The sequence below is a fragment of the Plutella xylostella genome, chromosome 13 (genome assembly GCF_932276165.1).
Source record: "Plutella xylostella chromosome 13, ilPluXylo3.1, whole genome shotgun sequence".
NCBI lineage: Eukaryota > Metazoa > Arthropoda > Insecta > Lepidoptera > Plutellidae > Plutella > Plutella xylostella.
This window is the reverse complement of record NC_063993.1, coordinates 10,299,269-10,322,032: the sequence shown is the minus strand read 5'-3', so window position 1 is coordinate 10,322,032 and position 22,764 is coordinate 10,299,269. Positions and strand designations below refer to the sequence as shown.

Sequence of the window (22,764 nt, the reverse complement as noted above, 5' to 3'; positions counted from 1 at the left end):
ACAGTCAACCACTTGACGAGTTGTTCTTTAGTCATTCAACTGAGTAGCGTCATCCAATGAACGGGCTAGCGGTTCAAACAGGAGATTAAACCAGATGCCTGCGACATGTATATATTTTGGTAATTATTATTAAGTGGCGTGTTGTAACTTTGTTAGAGTAAATTACTAGTTTGGTTTTATTCTATCACTCCAATAATATCAATACAATTATAATACAAATGTTCGTGAATCTCCTCTTGGTTGACTTGAAGAATGCTTATAGCATTTGTCCACCCTTTGTACACTTATGTGTATAATATATTGTATTATGTAGTCTGAGCCTATCTGAAACCTAGTTAAACATTGTGAGAGATATGGCGTTTCGACTTTCTCCGTGTTCGGCATCATAAGGGTCACAGTGACAGTTAAATAAAGTAAATTTTTCTCTCCACCTTTAATTTGCAAGGTGCGGGTGCCTATATAAATAGAGTGAGTCGCCCGCGCGCCTCAGTTGGTTTTTGATTTTTGAAGTGAACACTTCGGCAAAATGGCTCAATGTAGCCACGGTTCTCGTCGGCTTCGCTCCGACGGGGAAAAATATAATATTGAATTTGCGGAGTCCTCGCTGCCGGGAGCTGTAGCGTGATGCGGACCAGGCGGCGCGGGGCCTGCCGGCTGCTGCGCACGCAGCCATTGCTGAGGATTTCGCAACGAAGGTTTGAGTGGATAAGCCGTGAGTAAAATGCTATTATTTACTGCTTTTAAAAGCTCAGCCACTGGTCATAATGCTCCGGCGCTTGGGGTTTTTATCCCACGCAGTAGGGTCCGATTCAATAGTCGTGGTGATGATTGATCACATATTCCGGTCCTACTAGTGGCGCTTGAGCTAGATACTTACATTAATGACCGCTTTAAGTAAAGCATATGTTAATTTTATACAGGAAAAAATAATAAAAATATATTTTTCTACCCTCAATTTCTAATATTTTTAGAAAACAGTTGATAAAAACTTTGCTATTACAATAATGCACTTGATTATAGCTTATGTAAGGCTTTACAAACAGGAGCTTTCCAGGACAGTCATAGGATTTTTTACAGGAAGCACGTGGCTCCGAGTTTCAGTATGTTGGGACATTGTGACATGTGCGGCGAGTAATGTGATCCGCCGGTACCTACCCGCTGAGGGTAGGTAGGCCGATTCGGTGAAATTGAAGGTTCGTGTAACCTGCACCCGGCCCTGTGCTCCTGCGCTGGCCGCCGTCTCGTGGCACCTGCATCGCAGCGTACACCCGGCCCTGCGCTCCTGCCCTGGCCACCGGTTCGTGCCACCTGCATCGCAGCATACACCCGGCCCTGTGCTCCTGCGCTGGCCGCCGTCTCGTGCCACCTGCATCGCAGCGTACACCTGGTCCTGGCCCTGGCCACCGGTTTGTGGTACCTGCATCGCTGCATAGACCCAGCCATGCACTCCTGCCCTGGCGGTTGTACACCCGGTCCTGGCCCTGGCCACCGTTTTGTGCCACCTGCATCGCAGCGTACACCCGGTCCTGGCCCTGGCCACCGGTTTGTGCTACCTGCATCGCTGCATAGACCCAGCCACTCCTGCCCTGGCGGCTGTGTTGTCCCACCTGCATCGCTGCGCACAACTGGCACTCCTGTTCTGGTTGCCAGATCCAAACGCCCCCTGTCTGGGAAGAGATTTTATGCTCAGCGGAACCGCCTGCACTATTGCTAGCACGGTCATCATCATCATCAGCCATCATTATGAGTGACTTATTTAGAAGGTATCGAGGAACGTGCGCTATTCATCAGTGATTTTGGCATATGCAGACGAACGTTTACTGCCAAGGTTGGTCATGTTAGCCATACAAGGGCACACCAACGAAGCCTGAGTAACCACCTGCAGTCGCCGTAGCCGCATGGGCATGGATGACAACAAATCGGGTAACGTGCACCGCTTCTAAAAGTGTTATAGTTAGCACTTCAATTTGATGCCTCCGCTGAGGTAGGGTATTCTATTAAAGCAGCTTTCTTCTGAACTGCCCAAAGTGACCTGTAGACTGCTCCTGGGGATAGTTGTGCAATCAATTTTTTATTTCGATGTCTCTGCTGAAGAAACTGTCTAATGCAGCTTTTGTTCTAAACTGGCTAAAGATCATTGGACTGCTCATGGGAATGGTGACGCACGGTAAGTACAGGAGCGTTACTCTATACTGATGAGAAACGAACGAACGAGAGCTGTCGTGCAATCGGCACGTTTAATACATACAAACAGATAGAGCGGCTCGCGCCGCAGTGCACTGAAAGTTCGTTTTTCGTCATATAAAGTGACCCCCCCAGACACTATCTTAAGTGTCATGACACATCGGCAGATTCCAGCTTTGAGTCTTTTCTTTTCTCGGCTATGAGCAAAGTGAATCCCACCGGCGAGTGTTCAACCTAAAAGCACTGAGCTAATTCCTGATTTCGTGAAAGTCGCTGTTGCTATACCATACCGCTTCACAAGTTACCGAATTTATTATGATCCTACTGTCGGGTGATCATGATCGGAGTGTCATCGCGGTTTCTGAGTGGCACCATATTAGCTGTCTTCCTTATGTCCCAGTGGATTGTGAGTGTGTATCCGAGCTCTTTGTTGAAAAATGCGTGAACCTCCTACGCAGCAGCTGTCTACTAGTTGTGTAACGAATAAATCGAGTAACGGTGCTCTTGCACGAGACGACTACCTTTTGGTAAAATTATAACTTCCACTATTCTGGGAACATGCATATACCTACTGTGTACTGTGTATCACATCACGTGTAGCCGCAGCCCTACTCAATGTACGGGGCTAGATAATAAACAATGGCAGTCGTCATTAAATTTCTATGAATTTCGAAGGTCATCATTTGGAGCACAATTCAAAGGATGAAAGTACCTATTCATGCCTAAACGGCTTCTCTAATGAAAATGTATTTTTAATTCGATTCTGGCGCAAACGTTTCATAACTATTTTTCAACACTGTATCTGCTGAAACTACTTAGACTGACTGGTTAAGATGCAGACGTGCCGTTTTCACAATTCCATTTTGAGTAATCATCAACTGTTTTATGGATCTTTCAGTGAGTTACGTAACTAGTTACCAAGTAAAAAATTACATGTGTCATGCTCGTACTCGCATCTCATTTAGGAGCTCTCTGGCCTCTAGCTGAAGGCTAGAACTGGTGTATATATCTACTAAGCTAGTACAGAGTTATAACCGGGCAGCGGTGACGTGGTAGCTGCTTGATTTATTAGAGTTTGCTGAAAACTTTCTAAATAAGTAATAATTATTAGTCATAATATTAACTCTTCGCAGTTCTTTCAGAATGCAATACCAGGTCGCTGAAGTAGGTAACCTTCCTTAGCTGGACAACAACAAGCCTTTTTGTTTTAAAGAATGTCACAGTTATTCGCTGTTCCACTGTCATATCGATGTCCAAGGACTTTTTCTTGGGTATAGCTAACTACCTAAGTTTACCTATAGATAGCCGCAAGCTATCTGCTGTTGGCGAACTGTCAGTTCTGATTGATGAGTCAGGCTCGAGGTGGCTCGTCCAACTGTCCATGTTCCCGCCACCATGATTGTTGCTTCCACAGATTAGAGAGTCTATGTTGGCTGTCGTTGCATCAGGTCTGATCAGGTACAACTAACATCTTTACGTACCATCTTTATTTAATCGAGCTATTTTATTTTGTTTTATCTAGGTTGACTTAATGGTTTCAAAATCGAACCTACAACAATGTAAGTAGGTACCTACCTACGTACCTTTGAAGTTGCAACAAGGCGAAGCCTTAAGGTTTTGGCCGAGACCTGCCCTTAGTGTTGACGAACATACCTAAAGGTGACCTTGTTAATGTTTTTCATATGAAGTACTGAACATTTTACTTATCCTGGTGGCATGACTGATCATTTAGCCGGGTTTCATTTATCAACTATTATAATTGTTATTGTTGTGTTAATCAATCTTTATTAATTGATGTCATCTACCAAGGAATGCTGCCAGAGCTCATAATATTCACACATGATGATTCAGAATGATAGCAGCCCACAAAATCAGTGCAAAGGCTTATAAAATAACTTTCCTTCCTAGTAGGACTGCACAGGAACTCGTTAACCGCCGAGTTAGTTAGAATACAAAATTAGACTGTTGTGTTACTTGTCAATCTAGAATATGAATATAGTGACCTGCATCATGTTTTAAAAAACTGAATACTTAGTTATACTCCAGTGTCACAGCCTTCATCTAATTTTTTCCAGTAACTGATGAGGCTGAGATATTTAGTAAAATTATCTTCCCTTCAAGCACCACTCCTCGTTCCAAGGACTAGATGCCGCGCCAGGTGTTGCAGGCTGTGTCGTCGTACAGGGCTGACTGAGCAGGTCCTCGAGGCTCCAGGGTCGGCTGCTGCATTTCTGAGGTCAGTCCAGGATTACATACCCTAGTCAGCATGTGCTGGCCTGAGCCCCAGCGGCCTGGATCGATATTCTACATTTTACAGCTTTTAAATATTGTTGTAAAGTATTTCACTGGTTCCATCCATTGGCTAGTGTATGTTAAAAATATTGCCTTGACAATAACAAGATTTTGATCAATCATTACTTATAAGTATTGCTTTCGAAGAGGCACTGTGTGTATCCATATGTATAAATACCTACCTATATGTATAGGTACATACCTTCCATAACTTTCTGACAAGTGAGGAATAATAAGGAAGTACTTAAGTCTTATGTATACTTATACCTTTCTTTTTAGTATATCTATTACCTAGAAATCTATGCATTATAAATTTATAGATTCAAATATTTATCTACTGATATTCAGTAGCTTATGGGTCACAGTTGGTTTTCTCTCCACCATGCGATAGTAAACAAATCTCACAATGTTTAACTAGGTTTCAGATAGGCTCAGACTACATAATAGACGCATTTTTCCTGAAATAAAAATGTCATATTATGTATCTAGCCTATCTGAAACCTAGTCATTTCTGCATGGTGATATTACAACTGAGGCGCGCGGGCGACTCACTCTATTTATATAGGCACCCGCACCTTGCAAATTAAAGGTGGAGAGAAAAATTTACTTTATTTAACTGTCACTGTGACCCTTATGATGCCGAACACGGAGAAAGTCGAAACGCCATATCTCTCACAATGTTTAACTAGGTTTCAGATAGGCTAGATACATAATATGTCATTTTTATTTCAGGAAAAATGCGTCTATTATTATTTATAATAAACAAAGAATAAATAGACCCTGTAGCAAGTCAACCTTCATCAGCCGCGACTGCACACAACCCACCGCTCGCAATCAAGAAACACCTTATTATGGAATACTCCACTGCTTTTACTAAAATTTAAGGGTTGATTCAACGAATCACTTGATTTTGATTAGAAATTTTAACAGTAACAGAAAATGTCCTTTCATTGGTGTATCATGTTGGATTCTTATATAATATGGTAGAGGTCGAAAGAGATAAGTCATCATCATCATCATCATGGGGCATTTGGCCTCTGATGAACATAGGACCCTCCTAAGGACTACCACAAAACTCTATAAATACCTACAGTAGGTAATACATTGTATACTGATTTACAAATTTTAGCAACCAGGCGATTAAAATGTTAAACTCAGTTTAGACTCAACCAACGATTGAGTTCCAAGCATCAGATCCAGTTCAGTGTGAATGGAGCAACCTGCCCGGGTATTAATCTCGCGTACACCTGCGCCGGGCGATCCGGTCCGGAGGGCCGTGTCCGGTTCCGGTCCGACATCCGGACGATTCAATTTGAGACAAACTTCGCTGATTGTTTCGCCGCCCGGGCCGCGGCGCGCCTTCAGAATTAGGACACTTGAGGGCTAGCGGAATCAGTCCTTCTGTTTGTTGTTGATTTAATTATACCTAGTTAGGTATTTGATTCAGAAGTTATTGTTCTATACTATGTTATACCTAAGGCTTAATGGTCGATAAATACTATAGTTTGTGGCAATGTATAGCATTATACAATGCACGGCTTTCCTCTGAAGATCAATCTGATAAATTAGGATGAAAACTTGACAATTTATTTAAAAATATTTGATAAACACTCCTTCCGTAAGACCTAAAAACCCATAATGTACCTTCTTATGTGATTTGAGTTAGCTCCATACATTATTTAGCACGTTACCTACACACCGGGTTATTTCATTCATATCGTATACACGTAATGTTATTCCGCGATGTCAGTTACTTGTCAGATCTGTTTCATATGTTATTTTCCTGATTGCGTTACCGAACGAGGCTCGAGCTCTCTAGAAACGATTTATTTATTGGAGTGAGATACTTGTCTTGTTTAGGATCGACTGATGGATATCTTGGATGAAAGCTATTGTTAAGGAATGAAGAAGAAAAAGTTAAAGTGATTATGTCCAGTTCGCTCGCTTGTGTAGTTTAAAATTATATTATATTATCATAAGTATGCATCTAAAACAAACTTGAATACTTTACCTATTCAATTCAATTCAATTCAATCATTTATTGGTAATAACTTAAATAATATTACAAGTCATTTACATAGGTATAGGTAATTGGTAATTATGCACTAGGTATAATTAAGTTACTTATACAATATAACATAGACTAGCTAAAGTAGGTAGTTATATAATTTTATTCATAAAGTAGAAGCACTGATAGTTAGGTATTTCTTTATACATATAAACCATATAAACTATATTTAAACCATATTGGCCGTCGCTACATACCTAAGTTAAGCATGTAGCGACGGCCAATATCGGTCGGAAAAACACCTCAATTTACCAAAATATTAAATCTAAGTACCTAGTAAAACCACCACAATTTACCAAAACATAATAATATCAGGGGTAACCCGGAATCATTCGGGCACCGACATTAAAATAGCCATATTAAATGAACCTATAAAGAGGTAAGCACTCTACGCAAAGATAACTCCCGAATATGGATCCCTCAAACGTCGAAACATCCGAATTCATCCGATATTATTTCTCCATGCGCGTATTTTCAAGATGGCGGCACGTCCGGTTTGGAATCGGCAGAAAAACTTGCGAAGTTGACTAGACGTTTTGTATAACTGGTTTGAATATAGTTATTCTATTTCCGTAGTCGGATCGGCTGTCCCGAGCGTCTTCCGCCGGCGCCGCGACGCACAATGCGCCAGACTGACTTAGTTTTACTGTGGACTTACTCATAGCTCATACTCCCCTTGTGATAAAAAAAGTACGCTGAAGTGTGTAGTGTGTATCACACCCTTCATTAACGCGTTTAAAACTGTAAATATTTTAACGGTTTTGCCCTTTACAAGGGTTGCTCCTTTAGTCCTTTACACATTTACTTACATGTGTAGGTAAACATGTTTGTTGTATTATGTTACGGTCTCGATAGCAATAAAGGTAATATTTGAATTTCGATAACCTTTTATTGGCGGCCCTCGTGTTTGGGTTCCGTGACGAGGTATGATAAAGGGGTCATAACTGCCTTCGCTGTAAGCGGTTTACTTTGAATTGTGAAGTGACCTTATAGCTTGGCTACTAGCTTCAATATTTATAGCAATAACTGCCCATCACAGCTAAAGTTCACCGTGTTACACATGTAACTATAACTAACTAGCTATATATATGATGGCTAATTTATACCATAACTTGGAGAAAGATAATGAAAATACTATCTGAGCCTAAACAGCGTCAATAAATAAGCCATTGAGCGACCCCACTTGGTGTCACGATCGTGTATCGTTCCGACATAAACTTGTGCGGCCGATATCATAAAACGATCTGTTCCGAGGATGAATCGCCCCTGTTAGCCATATAGTGTGAAACGGCCTTCGCCGGAGAGACGATCTTTCGTGGGACGTGACTGAACGAGCCAATAAAATCTTGCCGAAACGCGCTGCTGTCCGAAGTTGTAAAAATTGTCGCACGTGACGCGTTCTGGATATATGTGGGCGCTTCTTAACGTCGCCACAATACGTCGTAAATCAGGACTGTAAGAACCGAACCCTGCTGTGACACGAGCCCCGACGCCCCTCCGTGACAACTGATCACGCCACTTGGCCTGGTTGACTCCGAGCTTTACTTTGCCATTCAAAATACCGATTCGTCTGGAGTGCGTCAGAACCGTCGCTGCAGTAAATACTGTTTGTTTCAATTTCAGGACGAGCGAGTAAACAATGCAAAGAGTCGAGGGGCTCGGCGCTGGCGCGCTGACGGCGGGACGGAGGCAATAGGACGCGACAGTTCAAAGGCGGATAACAATAAAACTAAATCATCGGGAAGTTATCTATCTTGGTAGCTGACGTGTGCTCGCATGTGGGGGAATGTATTACACGGGATAAAATGTTCAATGGTGCAGCGGCGATGACTCCTAAATTAGCTTTTCCTTTGCGGAGGGAAGGAAAGCTTCTTTCTTTGCCAAAAAGTGAATGTACCTATTTTTTGCTCACTCGCAACTGCTAGGCAGCTCTGTTCCAAGAACAAGCACTTTGGTTAGTGTTTTCCGGGAACCATTTCCTAAGACTACTTAGTACCTCAAAGAGAAAGGATATAATTTCTGTAGCTAGATCCGCGCGAGGCGTCAGCTAGTTTCAGTCCAGGCCAATTCTCGTACGGAAAATGTTAAAAAACCTTTTTATGGAAGTTATTTCAGGGGTTTTTATAGGTAGGCCGTAAAAATCGAGCGTTTATCGGAATTTGACATTTCACAAATTACGTCTTCCATTAATTTTGCGTTAGCAGGTGGAGTTGAGATTTATAGCGAATAAAACGGAAGGTTAGTAAAATAAATTGATCTAATTACCCTTTAAATAAGTCGCGAAAATAACAAGGGTAAGTTACCATTCATTTATTTTCTTGTTATTTTCTTCTTACATTGACCTGAAAATTTGATTGATTTTTTATCCTATTTACAAAATTCACCTATTTATTGCGAGCTGTTGATGTTGGGCGGAACCAAATTAACACCTTCACCGCAAGAATCCAACCCACACGTTACGATCGTTAAGCAAGATACATAAACGGGCAAGTCAGCATTAATTATAGGCAATATTAATAGCGGCTGATAACGCGACTCGGCCTGCAGACATAAATAACGGGAGCTTTTCCTCGATAAGTTAATTCAATCATCCCTCCCCTCGTCATGTTGGCAACACAATATGGCGGCCTATGCGAGTAGCTAACGATCATATGATTGAGCATTATTTTCGGACGTTTCCGTTTTCATTGTTGCTTTTTCGGATGTCCACCGATTAGTTTGTGAAAAGGCCAATAAATAAGATAAAGATCTTCATTCCCTATTTTTGTTATTCGGAAGTTTCGTTCGGGACAATAAGAATGAAGGTGTAGCATTTCATAGCGTGAATTTATAGGACGCTTCAGCGTAAACTTTTATAATAACACCAAAAACTATACAAAAGTTTAAAATGCCGCAGCATGATGGATCAATAAAATCGGACAATAAAATAAGTTAAGCGATACCGTCCAATTTCAGCAAGTATTTACTTCGATTAAGCTCGGAGCTAGAAGTCGTCATAAAACGGAATCCGGGAGTAACATTTTATTTCCCAAGTCGAACGACGACGATGGTTTTAATAAAAGCATTGAAACGTTTGAGACACACATGTCAGCGGACAGACAGAAATAGAGCAAAAAGCGTTTCTTTGCGGTCAGTATGAAATATGCAGCTAACTGGTAACTTGGGGCCTTCCCAGTTATTAATTCTTGGCTCACTTCTGCAGCCATAACTTTGATTTTATTTCTATTCGCGGCGAACACTGTGGTTGAGCTTTCACGTCGGTTAGTTATTGGCCGTTCCGACCCACTAATGGGTTCGATTCCCCGTTCTAAATCAAGTGATCGTAAAAACCAACTTGGAATGCATTCACGATTTTATTGATTACTTTGCGAAAACTTACAAAATGTTCTAAAGTATCTTCAGTCCCGCGCAGTCTTCAGTATCCAGTGCGAGTAGTGCGACACGTTGGTGAATATTGCCAGTTTCGCTGCACAGCTCACCGGCTTCACCGCAAGAACCCCCACTATCCTATTCCCGAAGAAAATCGGCCCAAATTCATGCACGAAGCAATCCTCATGCCCCGACATGTCCACACAAATCACACCATCATCTAAATCCACCCCACTGACGTCACTACAGCGGCTGCGATCAGTCAACTTACACATGTACTTATCCACATCATTAGTGAGATACTCTTCATGAGTCATAGTGGTCAGGGTTTTCCAGATACTAGCTTGAACCAGATCGTTGACTTTGGTTTCTTGGACTACGGCAGACTTGCGGGTGGCTTGGTTGATGTAGAGCTTGACGACTGCGATGTTGTAGAGTTCGGGGCGGGTGGCGTTGTAGTCGTCGTGGAGCTTCCAGTAGAGGACGGGGTGCGTGCGTGTGCGGTTGCCTGGCGCGGTCAGCTCGGGGAGCAGGAGCGCGCGGTGCGTGGCGCCGAGCCGCCGGCAGCGCGCCGCCGTCACCACCCAGCTCGACACCACCAGGGCTCCGAAGCACGCGAAGTGCCATGAGGTGCTCGAGTTGCGGGTGAAAGCGGCCAGGTATGGGAATCTGAGGGGGTTAGTTTCGTTATTTACCATGTTTAGAAAGATAGAATACTCTTTAACACACACGCACTCACGCCTTGTACTAATGTACTCCCTTGCGGGGTAGGCAGAGGTGCATTGCTGCACCCACTTTTCGCCAGAGTGTAATGTTAGTCCCAATGTAATAGGGGGCGGGCCTATTGCCATTTTACGGGCACATCTAAGACCCGAGAACAGATATCTGTGTTTAAACAAATATCTGCCCCAGCCGGGAATCGAACCCGGGACCATCGGCTCAGTAGTCAGGTCACTAACCACTACGCCATTCGGTCGTCTTTATTTCTACACAAACAAGAACATAAGTTACTTAAATAACTTATATTCATTTAATTACACATAGGTACAATAGGGGAAGTCATATGGCTAATTTTTTCAAGACAACCTATATGTAATGATTCGAGTCTAGATTCTAGACCATCTCTACCAGCTATGACAAACGCGTTTCTCTACACTACGTTACTTTTTACCTTTCAGCCATCTTAATCAAGGTCGCGTCATCTTTCACAGCCACCAGCCCCATGGTCTTGTGTATCTTCCTCACGTCTCCGCTCAGCTCCACGGAGTCTCTCCGCCTCTCCTCCACAGATATCTCCGTCGCGAACTTCACCATCACCACTATCACTATCATCGTCAATATCACCATCAAGGTGATTATTATGCATGATGGCTTCATTGAGCTCTATACTCAGTAATACTACTTTTTCAGGGGCTTTCTCCGGGTTGTTTGTGTATTAGGCCAAGGGATCTCTCGGATGCCTCTAACGATAAGATTTTAATAGTGAAGAATTTCGTTTTGAATGACTCACTTTGTTGCACGGCATTTCTAGACGATAGTGTAACTTTATGATGTAACTTCAGAAAAGTAAGAGAAATGCATAGATTCAAAATATTAAATAAGTATTATTATTGAAGTCAATAAATAACCTTTCGGAGCTCTGACTGACAGGAAACTGTTTACCAGGGGGTGGTCAGTGCCTTAATGACTAAACTTTTAGTAGAAGGTAGCGCCATCTCTTTATATTACTCTTACTACCAAAAAAGATGTAAGATGGCGTTATGAACAAGACCATAGAACAATAACAAGACACATAGATAAGTAGTATTTGAATGTTAACATTGTCATGATCTATGGCTATTATGAAGAAATTGCGTGTCAGTGTCAGTTCAGTTGTCTTACAATGTCTCGCAAATAACATTTTTGTAATAAAAGCCTATACTCTCGGTATATCGTTATTTATAAATTTTATATACCTACAAATAAAAATAAACATGGTGTGTCAAGAAAAAGCATCTTTATCCGCAAAAAGTGTTTATATGAAATTCTTGTGACCTGACAGATTCCATATGGATCCAGGTTCCATGTGGTTCCACGGGAACCGAGCTGAAATGGCGGCACTGGCAAAGAGCGATCGACATCTTCATATCCGCTGAAGATTAAAATACTATGTGTACCAAACTGATAAATGTCGTCAAAGATTTGCCTCGCGAGGATAAATTATGTGCATCATATTGGACGAAATGACTTTATCACCACAAGTGACAAGATTTGCTTCTCTTGGGAAACATAAACTAGCAAAACATGAATTGGTTTTTATGGTGAAAGGAATAAAAAAGGAATACACACACCCACTCGCATATTATTTTACAAGTGACATGAACAAAACTGAACTGAAACATTGTTATATGCGAGGTAATAAAGAATTATATAATAATTAGTTTTTTATTTATTGTGGCATGTAGGTAGGTACATAAATAGATTGAACTGTTGTGTGGTGTAACTACGTTAAGGCAAATATGTCTTATATCTTTATAGATTGAAGTTAATAGCCGGATCCCCACCAGACGATCCAACGCGATCCGATCGCGCGATCCAAGGAATCTTACATACTAAACTTCTTGGATCGGGCGATCGGATCGCATTGGATCGTTTGGTGGAGATCCGGCTATTAACTTGTGATAGCAATATCTATATTATATATAGATAATAACAGGGTGGCCCAAAGAGGGACCTCCAAAGGAAAATGTTTGATTCCTTAGGTCAAGGGGTAGCCAACTCACCCCCATGTATGTTCAGCAATTTTTAGTAGTTTAGGAGTTATGATTTTTTTTCCTAATTTTCTACGAAAATCGACCTCAGTGGATTAATTATGTTTTATTATTGTTTTGGATAACTTTTTGAAAGTATTTTTTATTTTTGTGTCATCCTCTTATGTTGTTCTTTTAACCATAAAAGTTTCAGCTTCCTAGCTGTAATGTAAGTTAGTTATTTTTTTATCGAAAGTTCGAATTTTACGATCGAGATGGACTGCTCTGAATTTTCAACTTGAAATTAAAAATTAAAAAATGTATTCTCATGGTTCCTTATTAATTTTAAAAACTCCGCAAGGTTCCAAAATTGCATAAAAATAAAAATAAACTATTGCTTAATGGGGTATTATTTGCACAAAAAAGCCTTCAAAGGTACCTGGGTGGAAATTACCTAATTAGTAAATTGTTTCAGAAAGTCGAAATATTCCTGTTATGTCATTACTAAGGACTAATTAAGTTAGAAAATGTATCAAATTAAAGGGAAAATTAAATTATTTACTATTATTTTTATTTACATTTACTCACAATAAATTTTCAAAATGGCGACCTCCCATAGCAATGTGTAAAATAATTATTTGAGTTTATTTTCTTATTATTAATAATGAAATTAGGGTAAAAGTACTAGTAACTGGCAGTTTAAGCGACTAGCAACACAAAAAAATATATTAAAAATAAAGTATTGGCCTGATTTAAGCACTGGTAGGCTTGAATTACTGGCAATAAGATGACGAACAATTATAGGCATAAATGGTAAAGATATATGATTAATGTTCTATTTTAATGAAGTTTATATCCACTACCTCCAAAAAACCTAGTAACTGGCAGTAAAAATTAGTAACTGTCACATGATGTTTCAGTAACTGGCACCTTTTAAAAAATCATGCAATTAGGTCAATAAGTACTCCCAATAATATATTTGATATTAGGTAATGTACAATTACCTGTCTAGGTTCTGTACCGGTAAGACTCAAAATCACCGTTGTAATGGTCGACTTCTACGACAAAATGACAGTACAAGTATGCGAAGAATCGTGGGTCCATATGAATGCAACAAATCGAGAAACCCTTGGATTTACGGAAATGGAGAAAGCAAATGCTTGTGGACCTTGATGTATTCATTCAGCAGCTTGGGAGAAGTGACCTGGCTAAGTTGAAGACTGCTGACGTAGTATAGTTGCCTCTAAGCTGAAATTTCTTGCGGAAATTGAAGGTTTTTACGGCTTTCAGCTTCACATTCTCTGGGTAAAGACAGAATTAGTACAGCTCTTCTGAAAGCTATTACTATCCTCGAACAGCTTCAGAAGCTCTTTAAGGGCAGTTCTGGAATTCCCTCGTTGTAACATGCATAGCGGCCTTAATGCAGCAACAGTATATTATGTCTACCTTGGACAGTCTATTCGACTAGGCAGAAGGGACTTCGAAAACGAAGCTGTAAGGTGCATAAAACAAAATAGGTATTAATGGATTGGACTGCATAAGGGAAGATTTGACAAATTTTCACATAAATGCCTGAAGGCAAAGGTCTTCAGTCAATGCGTCTTACTGGTGATGACGTATGGATCATAGACGTGGACACTGACGGTTGGACTGGTCCACCGATTCAAAATCGATCAGCGGGCATTGGAAAGATTGGTGGTTCTTTGAAGGACCATATCAGAAATAAGGTAATCCGTAAGAGAACTTGAGTAACCGATATAGCTCTTAAAATCTGTATGCTCAAGTGGCATTAGGCAGGCCATAGCTGCCGAAGAACCGATGACCAGTGGGGCAAACGCGCTCTAGAGTGGAGACCACGAATAGGCAAGGGTAGCGGCGGATACCTTCGGGCCAGCTGGACCAACGACGAAAGCTGACCGGTAGTGGCTGGATGAGGAAGGTCGAGAACAGAGTGCAGTGTCACTGCTGGTGAGAGGTCCAGCAGTGGACAATTACAGACTGCTGTAGATTGCCTTGATTATAGTCATTTTTCTGAAAAGAAACATGAAAGAAATGTTTACCGCACCAGTAAGTGCCAGTTATTGGTGCGTAAAAAAATGTATGCAGATTAGTAACTGGCAGCCCCGTGCCAGTTATTGAAACAAAGCTGCCTAGACACTGGGGGTTTTTACAGTGCACTTTAAATCGTATTTTCTGTCGATAGAAGATATAAAATAGCTTAAAATCACAAAACCCAAAATATTAGTAACTGGCAGGGGGGTGCCAGTTACTAAGTGAAGATATAAATTACATTTCAGTAACTAGCACCCTCAAATATAACTCAAAAGCAACTAAAATCACAGTGAATCGGGCTATTATGATATTGTTTAGACCTTCCTCTAATTCCTTGTTATTGTCACACTATCAAAAACTTATTTATTTTCGCGAAAACAGGCCATACAAATTTTGGTGTCTCCTTAAGAAAAACTTAACGCACGTGTATTTTTTTGGTGATCTTCGCCGCTTTGACTGAGATAATTTCCAGCGCCGGAAAATACCCACCTAGCGGCGTAAAATTAAACTATAATATCAATGAATAATTGGAGATTGCTGTAAACACATCAAAGATGGTCTTACTATATCCAAAAGCTTAATATATTTAGTTTTATAGTCAAAGTGCCAGTTACTGACACATGCCAGTTATACCACGATTTACCCTATCTCATAAATCTTACAACTCACACTAAAACATTTTACTAAGAATTTACATTCAAAAATGTACCTATAACTTAAATAAAAATAATAGTAAATAATTTAATTTTCCCTTTAATTTGATACATTTTCTAACTTAATTAGTCCTTAGTAATGACATAACAGGAATATTTCGACTTTCTGAAACAATTTACTAATTAGGTAATTTCCACCCAGGTACCTTTGAAGGCTTTTTTGTGCAAATAATACCCCATTAAGCAATAGTTTATTTTTATTTTTATGCAATTTTGGAACCTTGCGGAGTTTTTAAAATTAATAAGGAACCATGAGAATAAATTTTTTAATTTTTAATTTCAAGTTGAAAATTCAGAGCAGTCCATCTCGATCGTAAAATTCGAACTTTTGATAAATAAATAACTAACTTACACTACAGCTAGGAAGCTGAAACTTTTATGGTTAAAAGAACAAAATAAGAGGATGACACAAAAATAAAAAATACTTTCAAAAAGTTATCCAAAACAATAATAAAACATAATTAATCCACTGAGGTCGATTTTCATAGAAAATTAGGAAAAAAAATCATAACTCCTAAACTACTAAAAATTGCTGAACATACATGGGGGTGATTTGGCTACCCCTTGACCTAAAACATTTTCCTTTGGACGTCACTCTTTGGGCCATCCTGTTTATACAGGGTGTCCCAACAGGGCACCCTGTATGTATGTACAATGAGGCTGAGAAATATAAAGAGATGGCGCTGTTCAGTATGACGTATAGAGTATGACAAAAAACTCCTCGAGATGGCACTCTTCTCACAATTGTTCATTTTTCCTCTATGCTGTTTACTACTACACACTACTACACACACAATATTAGTCTATGCTGTTTATGTTTCTCATTATGTTTACATTTTTTTTTCTGATGGAAATGCAAATGACTTTAACCCAATGTTCCTGGTATTATTGCAGAAGATCTTTAATACAAGCTGAATCCACGCCACAGGCCAGCCTGTAATCCCTTAAGGGGTAGTCAAAGGTACCTAACTCATCCCACGCCAGGTTTGCGTACTCATGAATCTCACTCGACACCTCGACTACCCCAGCGGTCTTCGGTTCTTCGGCAGCTTGCCAATACTTAATTCTGTCTATAATGTTTTCTTCATGTGATTAATTTTTTGAAGACAGGTCTGGGAAGGGAATAAGATTTGGGTGCAGATATAATTTATTTCAGTATCGGAGAGGGAGCGGACGTGATGCGACGGGCGACTCATCGTTCATTATGAACATGGCGGACGGGCCGGGACAGCCCGGACATATCTATAAATTTCCAAATCCCGCCAGTCACGCTAGTAATTATTGAAAGCAATTTCTCCCTCAATAGAATAAATGTCTGAATGAACTTTCAATGAACCTTGAGCCTTTGAAATAGGCAATTCTAGTGAATACAAGCCGGCATCCAATAATAATAAATGTTCAATATCAAACATCGCTTTCTTTCCCCGGTATCCGGGGCCTATAAATATAAAGTGGGAGACAATCTCTCGGCGTTCAAGATATAAAATCTCATCAACATTCAAAGCGCTCAACAACAAATGAATGGTAAACAATACTTCGTTGCGAAAAGCGATACGGAGAACCGGCATTACTAGACGCTTCTCCAGGTGGAAATGTTTCGTTTCTACATCTATGACACAGTAGAATAAGGTTAGTTTTTGTTCGTCACTGGAGAATCCTTAGAAGAGACTCTCTAGAGTTGTATCTCTGAGCGTTTTGTCCCAATAACGGGCAACACGCGGCTCCTTCAGGACAGATAAATTACCCAAGAATGGAACTTCGGTTGTCCTGAAATAAAAGGCCCCCCAAAGCCTTTCCCCTCTCTAATTCAATTTGCAGTCGAAGGCGCGAGCTGTCCCCCCCCGGCCGAAACACCGACGTAATCCCTCAAATCCAAATTAGATTTTCTTTCAGTGGCTCCCACTATTCACCGGCTTCAGCATCTGGTTCCAGCCGGATCAGAACCTGAGACTCTGATGCTGAATTGAAATATCCGCGGCAAATTTTGAATATATATAACTATTTCTAATTTTAAAATTCTAACACCTTGATGTGGTTCAAATGTTCATCTGATGTAGTCATAAAATAACCTAACCAACGTTAAATACCCCCGATACTCAACACTAACACTAAAAGTCGCATATACGTATACTTTTGAGTTGCTGAACCAATTTTCATGAGACATAGCTAAGAATACTCGGGGTAACATACCTAAAACAAAAATCGGTTCAGCCGTTAGGAAGCTACGGTACCACAGACAGATACTTACACAAATACGTTAAACTTATAAAATCACCATTATTTTTGTCGGTGGTTAAAAATAAGGTCTCTCCGTTCCGCACCTAACACCGATACGATACATCATTCACCCGTGAAAACTTCAATTTCATCGAAGGTCACCGAATAATATCCGACCTTGAAATTCGAGTGTGTCGTGCGTACAATCATAATCACAATTAGTGGGTCTTTGAACAAATTTTAATGGGTGCTCAAAATAACACAGGCACGTGGCAACAAAGCGGTGGAAATGAATAAACAGCACAAATATGTATGTATTAGGGCAGGTTAGAAGGGTGTAAGTTGATATCAGACCTCGTATAAAAAGCTCAACAGTATGCCATCTCTTTACTTTCCGATAGTGTTCTTACGAGTATAAGCTCAGGATTTACACCTTGATTTGGGCTAGATGATAATACATGTCTGATGAAGGATAATTTAGTATAGTCACTAACATTAGAGTAAGTTAAAATTGTTACTAACATTTTCTATGGATATTTATATCTGATATAGATGAAATTGAATTGAATAATTTTGATGGCCATTCGATGAAGCATGTTTTTAAATATCGATCGTATCTGATAATAGATAAGTATAGAGATGAATAGGTCTTAAATTCGCCTTACCAAATGGGCGGTTTTTTATACTTAATTACTTAATAACTACATATAAGAAGCCTATGAGTTCTATAAAAACACCGTCCTATTATAATTTCTTTCAATTATGGTTCTGAAACTCTGAAACTTATCAACCTGAGTTTTCTAACTACTTATATACTACTTCGCTTGTATTCCATCGAGAGTACTACCTAGTGGCGTGTTCACGAGCAGTCGCGCAGTATCGCACGAATGATGTAGTCATCACACGATAAAGCCACTACGACCCAGTTTCTCATTTCAGAAAATCTACCTAAGCACGACCTTAAGTCCTGCTTCATGAAATTTCGGCCAATGGCAGCACTTCGTGACATTTTAAATTCTACTTAAGTTGAAGTTCTCAGTTGTGAAAGTGGCTGTATACGTGGGTGGTTTTAACAAAACTAACACTAAATACTTGAGTTTTAATCATGTTATAACAATATGTTTCCAGATAGGTTTACTTAATTATTTAGATTGAGCTCTACATTAGGAACGAACGAAATTGTTGTTAGCAACGAAAATTCCTGAGATTTATAACCATTTTTTGCATTATTATTTCAAAGTATGATATTACAAAAATCAGTCATATTGATCGTTGCTAGTTGCAAATCATAATTTCAATCCCGTTTTTCAGTGTGCAAATTAAATTTCGTGTCAAGGTCAAAGAGTAACACATGTCACCCTTCGCGAGAGATATTAGCCGAAAATGATTGACGATTTTAATAAAGCACCCGACTGAGGCCTGCCGTAGATGAAAATGTCAAAGTATGTATTGATATACAGGTTGGATTTTTTTCGGGCCATGGAAGAAAATGTTTTATTGAAAGGCTGAAAAACTATACTATGTATAAGTTCGTAGAGTTGTACTGAGGATTTCAGGCAAACCTGAGGATTGGCTAATAAACCTAGTTGCTTTTGAGCTTCTGAAATGCAGTCAGCAAAATTACTAAATCAACAGCTGTACTTCGAATTTAACTTTAACAGTCCCCTTTCAGGCATATTCCCGATTGTACGATAAATCATAACATAAGGGGTCGGGTGTACACATGCACCCCTGAAAAGAATTAAATTGAAAACAAAGGAAATTAATAGGCCGGCTTGTTCCAATCGAATTTCCGCTCAAAAACATCGCCGAAACGGAAATTAAACAGACGTATGAAAATAAAGGGACCAATGTGAAATGGACCCGACAATATTTGATTTTAAATAAATAGAAATACGTAGATGTACTAGTAGGGTGCACAATATAACTTGTAGGTACTTATTTTTGGTGGAAATGTGGAATTAACTAGGTAGCGTTATGGTGTAGATTCTGAAATGTTGAAAGTAAAATGATGTTATTGACAATTAGATTTCTACAGCAAATAAAAAAAGTTTTCCATTAAACATACAGTAGGTATTTATTCTCCAATAAAAATAAAATCATAACTTCTTACTTTTTCTTCTCAGCTATCACAACTACATGCAGCTTTCAGAACGGTCCATTTTCAAAAAACCCTCCGTAAAGGCAAGACTCTCGGGAGCAAGTGTAAGGTTACTCGCTAGACAAGCGCTAAGTGATTGTAAGTGGGGCACGAAGGCGCCTCACCGGAAGTCGTCACAGGATTCACGTCTACCGGAAGTGACGGGATCGCGTCGCTTCGTTATGTCGCATTAGCGCCGCGTCGCGATCGCGTTACCCTCGCTCTCGGGGCCAGAATAGGGCTGCCTCAATAGCCGTTGGATTTACCGAATATGTTTTCGGCTTTCGTTGATTTTTATTTAGTTTTCAGGAGGATGGTTTTTATGTTGTTTTTTTTCTTACGAGTTCTCTAGGTCTACTTTCATAAGAACTGTTTATAATTTCAGTAAACTGAATCATTATTTCATTTTCATAACGGTCTTATTCCATCATACTTACTTGTATTTTACCCTCAACCGTTGCCAAATCTGCCCCTCACAACAATACCAAGAGTCCCAAGACCCATGCACTTAGAACTATGACCGCTAACATAATAATGCCATAACGACAGTCTGTCTTGCAAGATAATGGGTGGTCTCGTCAGTCCATTGTCACGAGTTGGCAGGCGGCGCCGCGCGCGGGAGCTAGTTGTTTCAGTAATGTGTTTTATGACCTGGACGATTATTCCCTCTTTTGTCCACGACCGCTGCCAAAACCCTGGTGCTGGTGGGATGAGGGCGGGTTTAGATTGGGGTGTAGGGTTGGACCCTGTGTTGTAGGTGTTTGGTTAAATCCTGAAAGGTAGAGATTTTAAATATATAGGTATTTGATTAATTGAAACAATTGAAACAAATTGGCCTGAAACAAATACTGTGCACATTATTATAAGTTAAACCGTTAATCTTTCCAATTTCTTATTAAAATAATTTCGCTCTATTGACTATAATTTGCAAGTACAAGATTTTTATTATTTTTGTATCTTCTTGGTACTGAAAAGATGCTTGGTATTCAGTCTCTATTTTCCGATTTTCCTACGTTTTTCTTGGTTTTTTATATCATATCTATTGTATATTATGTATTTTATTGCATACTTACTATGTATTTTATACGTACCTACCTCTTGATTGTAGGTTACACTTACATTACAAATAGTCATGATCTTTTTCCTTTTTTCATTAGATATGATCTTCTTTTTCATATTTATGTTAATTTTTATTAAATATTCCGTGCACAAAAGCACATATTTTACAAAAAAATATGTACATACATACCTACTTATTTGATTATAAATAGTTGATCCAAGTAGAGTCCAACCCCGCCGCACAGTGGGTCGCCTCGCCGGAGCCAAGATGAAGCTAAACTTACAAAAGTTTCCGAGTTGTTCAAATGGCCGGCTTTTGTTCGAGCGACTTATTGTTCGGGACAGATTGCTTCCAACTGCACTATGGGTTGTTTTACTTGTGAAGTGGTTTACTTAAAATTATATTATGTAACGTATTTGTTTACGGGCTTAAGGTTTTGTAGGCTTTTTAAAAATATGCGTTTTCGTAATAAACGACAAAAAGTCGCTTTTATAATGTGTAACTCGAAGCCTTATTTTTTATAACATTTACTATAGTGTTGTAGCTTTGGTAGGCGGTGAAGAATGTATGTCATTTGCAAATTTTATGATTCATCATGTAATCGTAAGGTTTAGATCGGATTCATCATTATCATACCTGTATTTATCATTCATTCCGTGTTTAATAAATGATACAAAAAACTACATTTACATGCACCTATCTATTTATCATTTCTAAAATATCTTTATTGAACCTAATACGTAATTATTTTAACAACACAAATTAATTAAAAAATTCTAATATTTCCTATGTCCACAGTCCCACCAACCGGCCCACTGTGCGGGCGAGTCTAAGCGTCGTCGTGGCGGCGCCGGGACCCGCGGGCCGGCGCCCCGCCCGCCTGATCAGGAGGGCTACTCTATACTGACGAAAAACGAACTATCGAGAGCTGTCGCGCAATCGGTGCGTTTAAAACAACGAGATAGAGTCGTGGCTCGCGTAGCAGCGCTTCCTTTTTCGTCATATACAAGAGATATACATAATAAGAGAGATACATATACATAATGTAGAGTGACCCCCCGTATTCTTTGATTTTTTTTTTATTTATTTATTATTAATCAAACATATTTTACAATAAAGACTTAAATACTAACAGTGTGACAAAAACCACTTTAGGTTTGACCGCACACTGGCACTCGCTCGACATTTCTCATTAATAAAACTATCTTAGGGTACTTACAGATAAGGCTTACATTCTAAATACAAATACACAGTGACATTATTGGTGTAGACACACTAGGTGGTTATTTTTATTGATTAGTTATTTATGAAATGGATTGTGAGAAGAAAAGAAAAGTGTAAGTTTATTTTTAATGTTGTTTTTTGTGATTTCACTTTTTATATTTAAGGGTAGGTGGTTTATTAATGTAGGTATTTGGTATTGTAGCATTTGTTTTCCATATAAGTTATTGTAATGGGGGACTTCTAGTTTGTTATTTAATGCACTTCGGGTCTGTTTTTGGCGATGGATTTTTTTCTGATGGGTAGTGTTAAAGAAATTTTCAATTAATAGGCTATATTGGACATGATAGTGTACAGGTATGACTTTACAGTGATAAAATAGTTCGTGGTAGTTATTTTTATACTTATTTTTAATTTTAGGTGGCACAATAGATTTGAGTATTCTAAGTTGCAGTGCATATATAGGATCCAGATGTGATTTACACGTCCGACCATACGAACTAAGCCCATAATGAATAGTGGTTTCACCCAAGGCTTTGTATAGTTGGAGCAATGTTAGATATGGGATTTTTTGTTTTACTATTTTGATTTTAGCCAAAATTGCCCTGAGTTTATCGCAAATGTGGTTAATGTGGTCCGTCCATTTGAGTCTATCATCAAATATCAGCCCTAAGTATCTTTGTTTGCTAACTACTTCGACGGCTGGGCAACAACAATTT

General features: G+C 39.5%; 1 protein-coding gene across 1 annotated transcript; it reads right to left on the bottom strand.

Annotated features, from left to right (window-relative positions):
- Nucleotides 1-9,883: 9,883 nt before the first annotated feature.
- On the bottom strand, nt 9,884-11,423 carry LOC105393217. Its single transcript, XM_038112188.2, has 2 exons — nt 11,085-11,423; nt 9,884-10,582 (listed from the first exon to the last, which is right to left on the bottom strand). Exons 1-2 carry the CDS (start codon nt 11,288-11,290, stop codon nt 9,943-9,945), a joined length of 846 nt encoding a protein of 281 aa, XP_037968116.2. The 5' UTR covers nt 11,291-11,423; the 3' UTR covers nt 9,884-9,942.
- Between the last annotated feature and the right edge of the window lie 11,341 nt (nt 11,424-22,764).